Genomic DNA, 16,214 nt, shown 5'->3' with positions numbered 1-16,214 from the left:
AGGGCAGAATGCTTTAACTTACAAGGAAGCTACTCATTGGTTAAAGTGGGCTGACCCTTTGCCCTACGCAGTATGTTGTAGTGGATGGAAGAAAAATGTGAAGAGGCCAATGGATAAAGAGGGCTGCCTGAAAAACTCCTAGAAGTAAGCACGTTCTACCGATATTTTTGGTAAAATCAAAAGGTCCGGGCTAACACTAGACCTTAAAAACGTTCCATTCAAAAAAACTCCATGTATACTGTGCAGTATGTGTGTTTTCATGTATGATGTCAACCCATTAGAATGGGACATCTTAAAAATTTTGATTGAATACTTAAGATAGTTTGCTTTGAAAAACAAAAAGGTGATGCAGATTATGCAAAAAATAGAAACCAAAAACAATGAATCAAGAAAAAAGAGAGGCAGAGGTTAGAATTAACTTACTGGATCTTGAGAGAACATTTGAAATAGAAAGAAAAACAATAATACTGTGGCGGTTTTTAAAACAAATGTAATTGTGAAAGCAAAGATTATAGGGTAAGATGTAACAAGCATTGGCATAGCCAATAGGTCTCGCTTTTGGGACCTTATAAGTGTTCAGCACCGCGTCTGTTGTGCAGCATGATTAAAAAAGCAAATTTTTAGTAAAGTGTTGATGTGGCCTGGGCCAATACATTTTTTATATAAATAAAAAAAAGAAACAAATGGGAGTGGATTAAGGAAGAAGCACACGGAGGGAGGGTGTGAGAAAAGGAAGTGGGTGGGGAGAGGACATGCAAGAGACAATATGGAAGGACCGATAACGTCATGGGGCAGAAGCACCCCTTAGGAAGAGTAAATCTCTCAGGGTGAAGAGGTCTCCCTGTCTAATAGTGCAAAACACACTCCTTTCATCGAGAACACCACCTTCGGGACACATAACAATTTAACATTCCGGTGCATTCTGGGAGATGCAGTCCAGAGAAAAAAAATGACAGAATCCCTTGAAAATAGTGCCGTAGCAGTGGTGACGAGACTGGAATTGGGAGCCCCTGACACGAAGGCGTCTGGTGCTCTTACTCAAGGGTGCAAGCAGCCCTGGATATATGTGCAGACACTTCTCCCTTGCCGTTACTCACAGCTCTGTGCTTCAGCCGTGCTCAGGACGCGGTCCTCTCTGAATGGTGGGCTCCGGCCCGGTTTCTGCCTCGGTCCTAAGCTTATGGTAACCGGTCACGTCAGCTGCTAGGCCACTATTGAGGTTTCTGCACTGCCGAAGATTCAAACGCCGACTTCCGCTGCATCGTGGACATGACGGCGCCGTGGAGGGAAGCGAGGGGACATACGGCCAGAGACAGGCATGCGGGTCAAGCCTCGTTCTGAGACACCGCGCAGTCACTGTAAACAGAGGGGGGAGGCGTCAATAGGACTAGAGACCATGAGCCACGCTTCCAGACAGAGGCCGGAACCGCAAGAGAGGCGGAGCCATGGAGAGTCGAGCCATGGAGAGTCAAGCCATGGAGGAAAGAGGCTGCCTTGGCAGATTGAGAGCTTCCGCTGGAGGGAATTATTTGAGGATTAATCATTTGCCACCGCCTGACTCTGTGATGGCAGCGCCTCGCGAAAGCTAGGACTGTTAGCAACGTCAATCAAGGAAGAAGCAACTCGTATTTAAACATCACAATGTGCGGGTGATTGTGGCAGCGTTAATATAGAAAATGGAGCAGCATAAGAAGGGTGCTGACAAGAGGCGCCTTTTGGAAACGGGTAACAATGCTTGCCCAGAGAGGGTGGGCTCACCTGAGTTAGTCCCATCTGTGGCACATATATAGTACAGGATTGGAATGACTGTGGCTACAGCATTTAAAACCAGAGCGAACCCCTCCCGTCCAAAGAAAATGCACCCGACTGATCGTGATGGGCAGATTACTGAAAAGACAGACATTAAGGCAGGCACATTCAAGGGGATGATTTAATGGAGATACTGCAGCAAACCATGGCCCTTCCCGATTTTCCAGTTGTGTAGTTAAGTGAAAAAAAAATTCTGTCAGTACTAGATTAAAAGAATCTGAAATCCTACCACTACATAAGGGCATCCAAGCTAGTCATTGAGAGGGAGTATTACAAATGAGACAATCATTCTTTCACAAGCTGAGTCGAAGGAAAAACAAGCTGCCAGACGCGCTCTGTGGTGGGGGAGGGGGAGGGGCATTGAAGCGAGGCGCGTGCACTTGGGCGAGCGAGAGGAAAGTCAGATGGGGCCTCTGCTCGTGCCTGTGCGCGCGCTCTGTGGCGGGGAAGGGCTGGTAACTGAGAGGGGGAGCAGGAGGTGAGCCTGAGTGGTGTGCACGGCAAAAGTGAAGGTGATCGTGAGCGATATGCACGCACCATGACGAGAGAGGAAAGCCAGATGGCGCCTCTGCTCGTCATTGTGAGCATAACCGCACGCTCTATGCCACCCCAAAAGCTGTGGTAGGACTTTGGAAAGCCCACTCACTAAATGTCTCGCCAGAGCAACGAATGCGCTGGCTCAGGCGAGACCTAAAAACTACAGAATAACACAAAGCCATTTATGAAAAACTCATATAAATCAACATCGATTTTGTGAAAACCCAAAAATAACAGAAAGACCATTTGGTTGACTGACAATTACAAATATTATTAAATCTAAAAAAGAGGATCATTGAACGGAGGATTAAAAAAATTAAAAATACCAGATACACAAGGTCGGTGTACCCTCCACACAAACAAGGTCAGATGAAGTGGGAAGGAGTATGAACAGAAATGGGGAAAATAGAGGTCAAAGAGGGACTTCAGAGTGTAAACCATCAAAACAGCAAGTAAGGAAAAAAGTGAAACATCATATACTGACAAGGTATGGAACTGAAAGTGAAATTAAGGAACAAGGGATCTATGCAAATCATGAAGAAAGCCCATAAAGAGAGTTCATTTTGAAAGTCAACTGTATTTACATCTTTAAAAAAAGCATGTAGACAGCAATTTGGCAAAAAAAGAAATTCTAGGAAATGGTTTCTTCAGAAAGATACATCTACAATTTCCACTTAGCAGTGAGGTAAAATTATTTCGCAGAACGGGTAATCTAGCAATTAATTTTTTAGGAAATCGTGTACATCTGCAAATCCATCAAATATATATATTTTGATAATCAATTTTATTGATTTTAAATGAACACATTTGCAGCAAGAAAAAGAAAGCCAGCTTTTCGCACAGTGATCAGTACAAGACAGTGACAAAAACAGTGAAATAATACCCCCACAGACATGAATCCAGCTAGGAATAGTAAGCAACAATGTCCGCATCCATGTCCATAGTTGAACCTCAGGAAAGTTCAGTCTTCTACCACCCCAACCCATTTACCCCACACCCTTCGAAACTTTTTGGGACAGTTGTGGGCTGCATACATTGGGCGCTCCTGCGCTGCACACCAATCTACCCCTCTGAGCCACCGTGTCATGGAAGGGGCCGACGGGTCCAGCCAAAGGACTGCAATATCCTGTTTAGCTACCATCAGTGCCGTGGTGAGACAAAGCTCCTCGGCCCTGTTCCCATCCAAGCCATCAGTAACACCTAAAAGTATGGTCCTCAGGTTCAGCGGTACCTCCCAGCCCAGGACCTCAGTAAGTTCAGCTGTCACTAGCTCCGAGTAGTGCGTAATAGCGGGACAGAGCCATACCATGTGATAAAAATCCGCTTGGGGCAGCGACAGCAGGGACAGGAAGCATCAGTCCGGAGCCCAGAGCGATGAAGGGGCAGTGGTGTGAGGTAAGCCGCATGTAAATAGTATATTTGAACTAATCGGAGCCGCGCTCAAGCAGTAACTATTTCAGGGGCCATCAGCGCATCCCTCCAATCAGCGTCATCTAGGGAGCCAATCCAATCCAACCCTCCCACCTATCCCGGAGATTGGAGAGGGAGTTGGGGGTGTTATTTGTGAGGAAACGATAAATGCGGGAAATCCCCCCTTTCCCCAAATTGCCAGTCATGACCTGGGCTTCAGGCGGACTATATTCGGGCAAGGAGGTCCCCTCCAAGATGTGTATATGGAGTGCATGGCACAGCTTAAGATAACGGTAGAACTGAGAGGTGTGGAGGGAAAACCGGGTCTGCAGGTCTGAGAAATCGCATATGTGGCTCCCGCGCCAGACATCTCCCAGCTGAGAAATTCCAATGAGATCCCAGGCTCTAAAACCAGAGAGAGCGGCGACATCTTTGAGCCATGTTACGCACCACAAAGGGGTATATTGGGTTAGTCTGCCTGACCAGCAGGTGTAGCGCAGGGTGTCTCACCAGGCCACAAGTAACTTCTGGCAGAGTGTGGCGGATAGCGGTTCCGTATAGCATCCCTTGAATACCGGAAAAACCCAGGGCACGCAACTCCAGGCGGAAGGCTGGATCCGCCCAGCCACCATTAAACCAATCATGCACAGTGAGAAGCCTGATCGCCAGATAATATAGATGTAGGTTCGTCATTCCTAACCCCCCGCCAAAGTGCTGAATCCTGTATTGATTGAGGGCCAATCTCGGCCTTCGACCTCCCCACAGGAATTGAGTGGCCAAACCATCCATCTCTCGGTACCAGGATGGCGAGAAGGCAAGGGGCGTGTTTTGGAGCATATAGAGGAAACGAGGCAGGACCATAATCTTAAAAAGGGCGATCCTGCTTATGAGGTTCAGTGGCAGCGTTTGCCATCGAAGGGGATCAGCGCGAACCCGCTTCACCAGAGGGGTGACGTTGAGAGACCAGGCGAGATCAGGAAGGAGCGTCACCCAGAACCCCAAGTACTTGAACGACTGTCGCCGAAGAGGGATCGAGGACTGCCAATCGAAACATTCTCTCAACAGAAGAAGGGGGACCAGGACCGACTTGGCCGCATTCAATCTGAGACCTGAGACACGTTCAAAGAGGCGCAGGGCTCGGAGACATCGAGGCCCTGAGCGGGCTGAGTCCGACAGAAAGATCAGGACGTCGTCGGCGTAGAGGGCAATCTTGTCCTCCGCCAGACCGAGCCACCCCGTGAGAAGCGGGTCAGCGCGGATGAGAGAGGCAAAGGGCTCCATCGCTAACGCGAAAAGGAGGGCGAGAGGGGGCAACCCTGCCTCGTGCCTCTTCCAATGGGGAAGGGGCGTGAAAGGGCTCTGTTAACCATCACCTGGGCCCGCGGCTTGCAGTATATGGTCTTGACCAAATTACGAAAGGGGGGCCCAAATCCCATCTCCGACAACACTGCCTACAGATACCGCCAGTCCATGGAATCAAATGCTTTCTCGAAATCCACAAGGAGCAAAGAGAGATAGGGAGTCAGTTGTTTTTGGTGCGCCAGAGCAAGGTAGAGCCGTCTGAGGCAGTGCCTGGTACCCCGGGCGGGCATAAAGCCGCAGTGGTCCATCTGGACCAACTTGTCCAGGTGAGGGCGTATGCGGTGTGTTGTACTCTCACATGAAGTAGACGCTGATAGCCATGTAAGTCCTTTAGTACCTTTATTCCAGTAGTACAGATGATTGGTTCACTGGTACATCAAATAGGTAGTACAGGTAACAGGATAAGGTAAAGTAGGTTAGCCCAGTAGTCAGTCCTTGGTACTATGCCACAGCAAACCCCCTTTGCAGTATCAAACCCCACCAGGAGCAGCCTGCCTCCTGCTCAGCCCATCTGTAACTGTCATACCTCTCCCAGTCAGACTCCCAACGTTCTATGCATCACAGCATTCTCAACATTCTACTCCAAACACACACTGTGGCTGATCAGCAGGTGAACTGGTAAACTGCAAGATATGAAAATACTATGCAGGGCATAACATAGTGTGCCAAAACTGAAGCAAATATTTTGAGTTCCGAGTTGATAAGGGAATTAGGCGGTAATCAGAGCAGTGAGCCGAGGGGGGCTGAGACTTGGGAATCACCACAATGGTGGCCAGATCCGTTTCAGGACGGAAGGAGCCGCGGTCTGCCGCCTCACGGTACACTGCTAGGAGGTGGGGGACAAGCGTGTCCCGGTAGGACCCGTAGAATTCCTGCGTGAGGCCATCTGGCCCCGGCGTCTTACCCGCCGCCATGCGGGAGATAGAATTGTTAATTTCTTCTGGAGTAATCGGGAGATCAAGGTCCTCCACCTCAGCGTCAGTAAGCCGCAGGAGGGGGAACCTTTCACTCCGGAGGAGCTCCAATAGAGTGAGGTCGGGAGGCTGGGCACAGTACATAGTATGAGGCAAAACACTGGGCCACCGCCATGGGGTTCTGATGGGTTTTCCCTAGGGAGTCCATCACTTCAGGAATAATATGGTTAGCCATAGGATAAGTGGCTAAGCGGTGGAGGAGCTTCCCATTTTTATCTCCCCATCCATATACTCGCGCCACGGAGGACCTCCATAGCAGTTTAGCGGACTCCATGGAGGCCTGTCTGAGCTCGTCCCTGAGAAATGTGAGTTTCCGATCCTGGGCCTCTGTTCTTTCTCCAGGCGGATGGGCCTCTAGCTAGGCAGTTTGGGCCTCCAGGAGCGTGAGCCGGGCCTCCTGCTTCATGCGCTGTATTTTAAGTTGGCCTTTGGCAAAACCGCGAATAGTTGCCTTGGCGGCCTTCCATAAGGTACCAGGGGACGAAACCGAGTCCTGGTTAGTGGCAAAGTAGTGACGCAGATCGAGCCCTACGTGATTCCGGAAGTCTTTGTCCTGGAGAAACCAGGCGTTGAGCCGCCAGCTCGGTCGTGAAGAGGCCGGGAGGCTACCCAGGTGCATTGTAACTGGGGAGTGGTCCATTAGGCCCCTGGGAAGGATAGTGATGGCTTGGATTGACCGACAGTCCAGGGCCGGAAGAAACAGATAGTCCAGTCTGGCGTGTGTGTGGTGGGCGGCTGATGTGTGAGTGAACATACGAGTAGTCGGGTGCCAGAGTCGCCAGGCGTCCCTGAGACCCAGAGTCACGGCCCAATTCGAAAGGAGTGTGGACTGCGACAGAATCAAGGTCCGGGTCCATAATCGCATTAAAGTCCCCCCAACTACAGTGGTCCCCGGGGGCAGGGCGGCCACTAGTGGAGCAAGACACCGGAGAGTGGAGGACAGCAGAGAAGGGGGAAGAGTACACAGTTATCAGATTCAAGGATTGAGTCCAAATGTTCCCTTCCAGAATAACAAAGCAGCCTCCCGGATCATGTATTACTTTACGCTCAACAAAAGGAAGGGCGCGGCGCTGCAGGACCACCACCCCTGGAGATCCCCGGGTAAAACCAGAGTGCCAAACCCCACCGTAGCCATAGAGCACAAGAAAGGGGCAATGGTTGCCTACTAGATGAGTCTCCTGAAGCAGCAATATGTCTACATTGTGTCGCTGGGCATACCGCAGGGCTGCAGTGTGCTTAACCTTATCTAGGAGGCCATTAACATTCCATGACATAATATGAAGCGATGCTAAACCGGTGTGGGCGTCAGACATGGAGAGGCTGGATTAGTGGCCAAGCACCCGGTACGCGCAGGGAGCGTGTTATTGCAAGCGCGTGGTGTGTAAGACATAGGAGGACAATGTCGGTCACTGTATGGACGTTGCAGAACGAGGCAGAAGTGCTGGCATGAGAACAACAAAAAACCAAACAATAAAACCCAGGACAACGGTCCCCCCACCCGAACCCAACCCCACCCCACACCCTATACTTCAGGAACAGAAGCATCTGTCGCCCTAACAGTGGAAACTAGCAAAGACCAAACTAAAACGCTCGGGACTGGGAAACGTGGAGGACCCCTCCTCTTAGCAGGATGTGCATAGTTAAGTCTGTCTGGAGTTGGAGTAGTGATGAGCCAAGCCGCCGCCTCCAGCCGGGGAGCCAGTCCCAGCAGGCAGAAACGAGCACATGCGGGATCCCTGAGGAGCATTGGGCTGCGCGACAGGTCAGTGTCTGGGAGGTCCAGCAGCGAAGGCAGGGGCGAGCTACTCCCAGGATACAGACGGCCCGAGGAGCCGGACCGCCGCACACCCAGAGGCTCTCCAGGAAGTGGAGTCGGCTGCCGAGAGGGGCCCAATGGAGAGTCTGAGAGGGTCCGCCTCTGGCCGCGGCGTCTTTGTGAGCGGTTGCGTTGGGGCTGGGAGCCTCTTGGTTGTCAGACCCACCAATCATGCCACCTGATGATGGATTTCGGTCCTTGGCCCTCAGGGGACGTTCCTCCATGGCCCAAGTGCAGGCCTTCTCAGGGGTATCAAAGAATAGGGTCCTGTTGGAGAACACCACTCGCAGGCGTGCCGGAAACAGGAGCCTATACTGTATGTTAAGGGCACGCAGATTTGCTTGACTTCACCAAACGAGCGGCGGTGACCCTGGACCTCCCGAGTATAGTGAGGGAAAATCATGATTGTGTGATAATCATAACGAAGACACTGCTGCTTGCAGGCCTCGGTTAAGATAGAGTCGCGGTCCTTAAAGTTGAGAATTCGCATGAGGATGCTCCCGGGGGCGGTTTAGGGGCAAGAGAGCTGTGTGCTCGATCAATCGTGAACTACGGGGAGAGGGAGCCCTCGGGGAGCAACGAGCGAAGCCACTTTTCCATGAAGTCCGCAGGACGGCCTTGCTCCACCCTCCGGGAACCCCACCAGGCAAAGGTTGTGGCGGGACCTATTTTCTGCATCTTCTGCCTTCTGGTGCATCTCTTGGGTGTGGGACTGGAGGCGGGTGACTTGCTCCTTAAGCTGTTGGACGTCGTCCTCTACCGCGGAGATGCGTGATTCGGTCTCCGTGATCCGGGCCACTGCGTTCCGCAGATCTTGCCGAATGAGGGTAATGTCAACCCAGACCTCAGCAATCTTACCCTCCACGGAGGACTGCGAGGCATGTACAGCCTGGAGGATGGTAGACAGGTCTGCGGCCGGTGGGGCTTTTCTATCCACGGTTCCCCCGACCGCCCCGGCATCCGTGGTGGTGAAGCAGTCCATTTTGGTCTGCGTGGCCGGGGTCTTGTCTGCCGTGTATCGGCCCATGATCGTCACTCAACGGGGCCAGGGCCCTGCCGCTCCTTCAGATGGTCTCCATGGCAGGGGGGCACCGATCAAGTTCAAAGAAGGCAGGAGCAAGCTGATCACAGGGGCAAAGGAGGAGGCCATCCCAGGACCCCATGACAGTCAATATGTGGATCGGTTTGGCCACCCCCGGCGAGGCCCCAGATCAGGCGCAATGGTGCAGAGGTATGGACCCAGGGCCGCCGCAAGGTCTCCGTGCTTGTGGTTCTAGTGCCGTGCTAGGCGCTCTCAGGGAGATCAAGGTAGGGTGGATGGCGGAGGGAATTCTCTGTTAGTCCTCACGCTGCGTGATAGTTGCGGCCGATTGGATCTCCTCTGGGTCCCAGTGTTGGCGAGAGGCAGCACGGTGGAGGGTCGTCCCAGATCTGGTGGCTAGGGCTTCCGCGCGGCAGGACCTACAATCCTCAGCATGTGGCCCAAGACAGATTAGGGGGTAATGGAGGGGGCCAGCGTAAAGGGCCCCACACCACTCGATGCGTGCAGTCGAACACCCACCTCTTCCGCGCCGCAGCCCCTCAAAGGCGGAGTAGAGATGGCTGGGGTTTAGGCCGGCAAGGGAACGCCAGTGCGACAGGCCCAAGAACAGCACCAGGAAGGCAGGCGGCAGAGAGCCCTCTCTGGGAGCCCCTCGTCAGACGCAGGCGGCACCACCTCACCAGGTCTCCTCCAGGCAGGGGTAGAGAAGCAGCCCCAGCATGACGGCGGGAAAGAGTTCCAGGGCCCAGGAGGTCGGACTCGCAGCAGATGAGGCAGGGGGAGCAACAGGCCAGACCGAATGCAGCACCGCTCAGAGCTCAGATCGCACAGGCAGCCCAGGCGCACGGGGGTCTCTTCTCAACCGTCCCAGGACTTCCCCCCGCCGCCAGGACTCACCGCACTCCGAATCTGCCGGCCGCCGGGCCTCCACCTCTCCAGTGCCCCCTACCGCCGCCAGTCTCCAGCCCTCTGCCGCCCGACGTGGCGGCCGGTCCCACGGCAGCGCCGTAAGGGAGCCTGGGTGCATCTGCAGGTGTCTCCGCCACAGGAGCAGGCAGGGCTACGGCCTCGCTTCAGGCGTGTCGATTTCGGCGGCGGGGAGCCGGCCCCAGCCAAAGTGGAGTCATCGCCAAGGACAGAGGAGGGGGCAAACAGCCTCGAAGCCTCCCCGCAGGCCTCTGCCCAGCGTCCAGGCCTCAACCCCCAAACTCCCGCCGTCCGATGTGACTGCCGATACTACGGCAGCGCCGCAAGGGAGCCGGGTGCACAGCTACGGATGTCTCTGCCGCGGGCGGAGGTCAGAAGGCAGCTGTGCACCAGCGGCGCCGATCACAGCAGCAGTGGGCCGGTGTCGGCTGGAGTCCACGTTGGAGCCCAGCCCGGCCAGTTAGAGGAGGAGGCAAGCGGCATCCAAACGTCCACAGCACCTAAGTGGTCGTCCGCTCCCCAGGGGCCTCTCCGGCCGGCACGGACACTCAGGCAAAAGCCTAGGCAGCTCAGTCCCAGGCGGCAGGTAACGAATGGCACGGGGGGGTGCCATTTTAGAGGCGAGCACCGACCGGACAGTCAGACGATCGCAGCGAAGCGCTGTTGCCCTAGCCACCATCAGGAATGCAGCAGCATTGGGGGGCGCCGGATTTTAGGGCTGGATGGCTGTCAGGACGGGCAGATTGCGGACATATAGCGGAGGGGTCCGGAAGCACACTCGAGGTGCGACCGCCATCTTAGCTCGCTAGGCCATGCCCCCCTCCATCAAATATATTAAGCAGAGAGATGAGGCAAGCATCAGATGGAGGAACTTCTGCGGAAAAATGTTGGGTCAAAATGGCTTCAAAGACCAAACAGAGTTCCCTGATCATCCTAGTCCTGCATCTGGGCACCTTGAATGCACTACCATGCCATGTGAAACCTTATTGATCATAGAATGGGCAAGTCCTAATTTTAGAAAAATATCTAATTTCACAAAAATATCACACACTGAGCTAAGGGAGGGACCCTACCTTGAGGCGCACGAACAGGGGGTTGAATCGATACAATAAGATAAAACCATATTTTAACAATGAGCCTATTGGTGCTTTAAAATACACCTTACAAAAAGCGTGCTGCAAACCCCTTAGGCTACCTCGGCGATGGAAGGGAAGGGGTACTCCGGTCCTCATTGTTTTTTAAACCCCACTCAGCAGTAGTGGTCAGGCAAAATATACAGTACTTACCTCTTCCCAAAATAAATAATGGAATACTTTTAATACAATTTTACAACATGAGCTTAAACATTTCAACATTTCTGATGGAAATGTCTATGATCACATTTGAATAAAAACTGTAGTTGCCACTGAGCATCAAACCAAGCCATATCACTATTCCTTTGTTGGCAGTAGCCGTCCTTCTCATTCTCTTGGAAATAAGTGGCACACTGCAGATCGGATCGCAGAAATATTTTTGCTCAAAGTATCTAAATACTAATGTGAACCTCAGAAAAACTTTTTACAAACGAATACAAAATAGACTTCCATACCTTACAACTACTGAAACGGATTCCAGCCTAGATGTTATGTAGGCTTTCGTGACTTCTGGCGCATAGGTGTCTAGCAGATGAGGCTCTGTTGATTTAACGAAAGGCACTGACGCTACCATCCTCTGCCACAAGGTTAGTAGGTAGTGGACGCTGTTTGGAGCAAACTCCCAGTGCTGAAAAAAGGAAAGTAAAAAGTTTTTTTCTTTTTAAACAAATAAGTAAAATTATACTCACACAGGTTTACAGGGATATATATTTTTAACAGAATGGTGCAAAAGCAATGGAAGTAAAACTAACCTCCCACAGAAGATAACGGAAAAACTGCATAAAATGTGCTTCTTATACTAACTTAACACATACTAGTAAAAAAAAAATTGGATCTGTTTTTTATCGAGTTTCATGCAGTAAATGAGAGTTTGAGATCCAGCCAAGCACACAAAACTTCTAACAAATCCAGTTAGAATGAGTTTTCAGCCAAAATGTTTACATGTTCTCTTATGGACTGATCAATACACATTAAAATACTTTCTTAACATACTGGTCATAACCAGATTTTATATTGTTTGGTCACTCATTTCCCCCTCCTTGCTTCTTTCCTATGCTCCACCTTGCACAACTGCAAACCCCAACAATTATGCTCATTTCGATTTGGGTAGAAACCGAATTAATGGGTCAGTTGGATTTAGGTTTATTTCTACCAATTCTACAGAATGTTAGTTATCCGTTAATAGCGCTCTGCAAAAGTGTGATAATATTGCAACACCGCATAAAAATTGCAAGCCAGAATATCACTAAAACAAGATTTTTGATCAAATAAATAATCTTAATGCAAGGTATTTTACATCTGTTGGCTAAATAACCCTAAAATAGAGTGTAATCATTTTCCTCCCAATTGCTTTAATGCATTCCTGTCGCAGATTCTATGTCAGGACCGGAGGCGAGGATTATGCTTTATCTTTCTTCACTTTAACCCCTTCCCTGCTCATGACGGAACCACTCCATCATGAGCCACGGTTGCGCTGTGCTCATGACGGAGTGGTTCCGTCATGCTGCGGCCGTTGGCCGCCGCTCCGCCCACGCGGCGCTAATTCCCCACCTGTGTGGGCGATTAGCGCAGTGGGCGGAGACGTGACGGAACCACTCCGTCATGAGCACAGCTCAACTGTGGCTCGTGACGGAGCGGTTCCGTCACAAGCACAGCGCCACCGCGCTGCCCCCAAACCCCCCCCAGCGCCACGGCGGAATTCCTGCCGCGGCGAAGGGGTTAATGACAGTAGCCATTTTAAAGTCACCAAAACAAACAAATATTCCCATGAACCATCGGGAATAATACAAGAAACAATAGTGTGTCCAAGGATAGAGTGTCCTTCGTCCCTTGCACCAATCACAGGGCTCCGAGGTAATGGTAGTCCATTGTCACTGTCCAATCTCCCTCTTTCTTTGCTGCTTGCAGCCAGATAAGTCCTGTTTTGATTTCCTCTCATGATATTCCTGTTATTTTGATATACTGTTGTACTTGTATGGTATTTACAGTTCTAATTTATGCCTTTGATTACACTGGCTGTGTTTTGCTCGCTTTGCTAGCGTTTCCATGTGTTGGAGGGGTTTTTCATTGGTGATCGTTTTTCCCCTCAGCTGTCTGGGCCTTCGCGGCTCTTCTGGGTACGGTGCGCGCCGGCTTTTTTCCGACGCGCGACATTTGTTTTGCTCATTAGCGCTGTTAGGATTGCCGCTACTGCTGTTTGGTGAAACGCGAGTCAGCCGCTACTCGGCTGACTCGCTTACGGCCGCGGGAGTGTTCCTCCCTAGCGGCTGTGTGATCGGGGCGGCTCGCGGTGTGTTTTCACCTGCTAGAGGGCGCGTGTGCACGTCCTCCTCGCTGACGCGCATTCCTGAGACTCCGCGCGTTTTTGAATCTCGGAACGCACGTCCGTTCAGAGCCTCTGCCTGCTGTTACACCGCTTGCGGTCTGTTCACTGCCTTTAGGCAGCTTTTTCTTGAACGCCCCCTGAACGCCTTGTTTGTAAGGTCGGTACTTTGCCTTAGTGAGGCTGTGAGCTTTGATTCTGCCCAGCCTCGGGGGTCCGTATCCTTAGGCGTACTAAACGCTCTTGGGAGTCAGTATTACAGGCTGTGACCTGCTGGGGACAAGTTGTTAGCAGGCTGCCCTCTGATGTCAGCACCAGGAATGTGGGTCCCAGGGCTTGGCCTAAACGCGAGCTCTGCTTGCTAAATCGTAGGCTGACACCCAGCCCCCTAATTTACGAGGTTTCCCCTCCTTTCTTAACTCCCACTTACCTTGGTAGTGTTGTTGTAGTCCCTCATGGAGTCTTATCAGGACGACACTTACCTGGATGACCAGTGGGAAGAAGATCCACTCACAGCTCTACAATGGGATGAAGATTTCTATGACGCAGTGGATTCTTCAATACATAAAGCGGTGGAGCAGGCTATGGCCCCTTTAGGAGACCGCCTCTCCCGCAAAATTGAGCTGGCATGTGATAAGTTAGCCAGGGCAACTCAGGGCCTTCCGGCCTCCCTCACTCCTAGCGGTCCTCCCGCTGACCCTCAACCGCCCCGCCAAGCGAGCCAAGGAAGTAGGGGTTGATACTGATGCCTTCGCTTGCCTCAAGCAGGCTTTTCTACCTACCAAACCCTCTCCTGCGACACCTACTCCTCCAGGAGACTCTGCTCAAGGGGACGATGACGCTGGCCCGTCCCGTCTCCGGCGTCCGTCGCAACCAGTAACTGCAGATCCTGTGCCTACCGCAGATGATCAGAATCTCTGCACGGATATGCTAGACCCGGATGATATCTTGCATCCCAGATCTTCGGACTGGGCACCCTGTGACAAGATCTCCCAGTACGTCGCCAGCCGCATCCGCCGGCCGTTAGAGGCCTCAGTGCGCAACTGTCTTCGGGCGGAGTGTCCTCGCCCCTCCTTAGACGGGAAAGTGGCGGCCACCCCAGAAATTGATCCCCGCATGGCAACGTTTCTCCAAACATTTGTGAAAGACCCTAAGAAGGGTATCGACAGGTCTTGGCGGGCCTGTCAAGATAAGCTCCTTGACATTCTTGGGTCCATAACTAAAATTCTTGATATGGCTGAGGAGGCCAAATCATCGGGAGCCTTAATCTCTCCAGAGCATCTTTCCTCTTGGACCCAGCGCGCAGTGGTGTTTTTGGGGAATGCCAACTGCGCCATATCGACTGAGAGCTGGAGATCCCTTCTGATAAAAGTAGACCCCAAACTTGGTAACCTGGCGGATTCGGAAGCAGAACCGGTTGCCCAGGGCGGACTTTTTGGTGAGCCCTTTATGAAGGAGCTGGGGCGTTTTGTCAACACTTTCATAACCCTGGACAGGGCGCAAACTTCCATCCGCAAGGTCTTTCACCCGGTGGGTTTTCCGAGGGGCTGAACGAGGCAAGGGCCGCTCGTCCGGCCGCCCGAACCAGCAGAGAGAAGGCTCCAACCAGGCATCCTACCAAGACCAAGCCAGGTTCGGCAACTTCTACCCCACCAGGGGCAGTCGAGGAAAGAACCGAGGTGGCAGAGGCGGCGGCACCTCCAGCTCTTCCGGTGAGTGTTCTCCCTTCTTTCCATCTAAAAGTGGGGGGCCGGCTGGCGCATTTTTTCCAGGCTTGGACTTCTGTCACAAGCGACGCTTGGGTACTCCAAACTGTCCGGGGGGTTCATATAGAGTTTCTCGGGGAACCCTTCCAGCCCTGTCCGCCGCACCCTCTGGTATTCTCGGCAGCGGACGACGCTTTAGTAGACCAAGAGGTTCAATCTCTTTTGCACAAGGGGGCTGTCGTGCAATCCACTCTCCATGCTCTCGGTGTCCTCAGCGATCTTTTTGTCATGGACAAGCCGGATGGGGGCCAACGGCCCGGCATCAATTTGCGCAAGTTCAACGAGTGGCTGATTTACCGCCACTTCAAGATGGAGGGCATCCATCTTCTCCGCGACCTTCTCAGACCGAACGACTGGATGGCGACTATCGACCTAAAGGATGCATATCTGGCCATACCTATTTTTCCTCCACACCGGAGGTTCCTGCAGTTTTTGTGGTGCGACAGGGTGTACAAGTTCACCACACTCCCTTTCGGACTATCCTCCGCTCCTTGGTGCTTCACCAAGGTACTGCGCCCGGTGATCAAACGGCTGCGTGCACCTGGAATGTGGCTTATAGTGTACTTGGACGACATTTTGTTCATGGCTCAATGGCCTCGTGCCCTGTCCCAACAGCAGCACACGGCCGTCAATTTGCTCCAAGACCTTGGCTTTGTGATCAACGAGACGAAGTCCATGCTGGTTCCGTCTCAGATGGTTGTTTTCCTGGGTTTTTCCATAGACTCCGTAGCTGCTACTCTCAGCCTTCCCTCCCGGAAGATGAAGAAGATCCATCACAAGCTCAGGAGAGCTCTCTCCCAACACCAGCTCTCTCTCCGACAGGTAGCCCACATTGTGGGTCTCCTCTAAGAAGGTGTCCCTCTCGGCGGAGGCCAGGGAGGAGATAGAATGGTTGCTTGCCAATATGGAAGCCTGGAATGGGCGTGCGATCTTCGGGTCCGCGCCAGATCTCATTATCGAGTCCGACACCAGCAGATCAGGCTGGGGCGTGTGCTGTGGCGACTTTACGACAGGAGGTGTGTGGCCTCCGTCGGAGCAAAGTTTGCACATCAACTGTCTGGAGCTGTTGGCGAGATCATTTGCGATCCAGTGTTGGACCACAGACTCAGTGCGGT

General features: G+C 52.3%; 1 protein-coding gene across 1 annotated transcript in view; it reads right to left on the bottom strand.

Moving 5' to 3' along the window:
- The window catches only part of RANBP17 (RAN binding protein 17), a 1,191,453-nt gene that overhangs the window by 928,706 nt on the left and 246,533 nt on the right, over positions 1–16,214 (bottom strand). Inside the window, exon 11 of the mRNA XM_085617873.1 lies at positions 11,466–11,638. Within this exon, the coding sequence (XP_085473999.1) occupies positions 11,466–11,638 (173 nt within the window). The remainder of the gene's footprint in view (positions 1–11,465; positions 11,639–16,214) is intronic.

Source organism: Triturus cristatus, chromosome 7, assembly GCF_964204655.1.
Source record: "Triturus cristatus chromosome 7, aTriCri1.1, whole genome shotgun sequence".
In the NCBI taxonomy this organism is placed as follows: Eukaryota; Metazoa; Chordata; class Amphibia; order Caudata; family Salamandridae; genus Triturus; species Triturus cristatus.
This window is presented reverse-complemented; position numbering and strand designations above follow the sequence as displayed.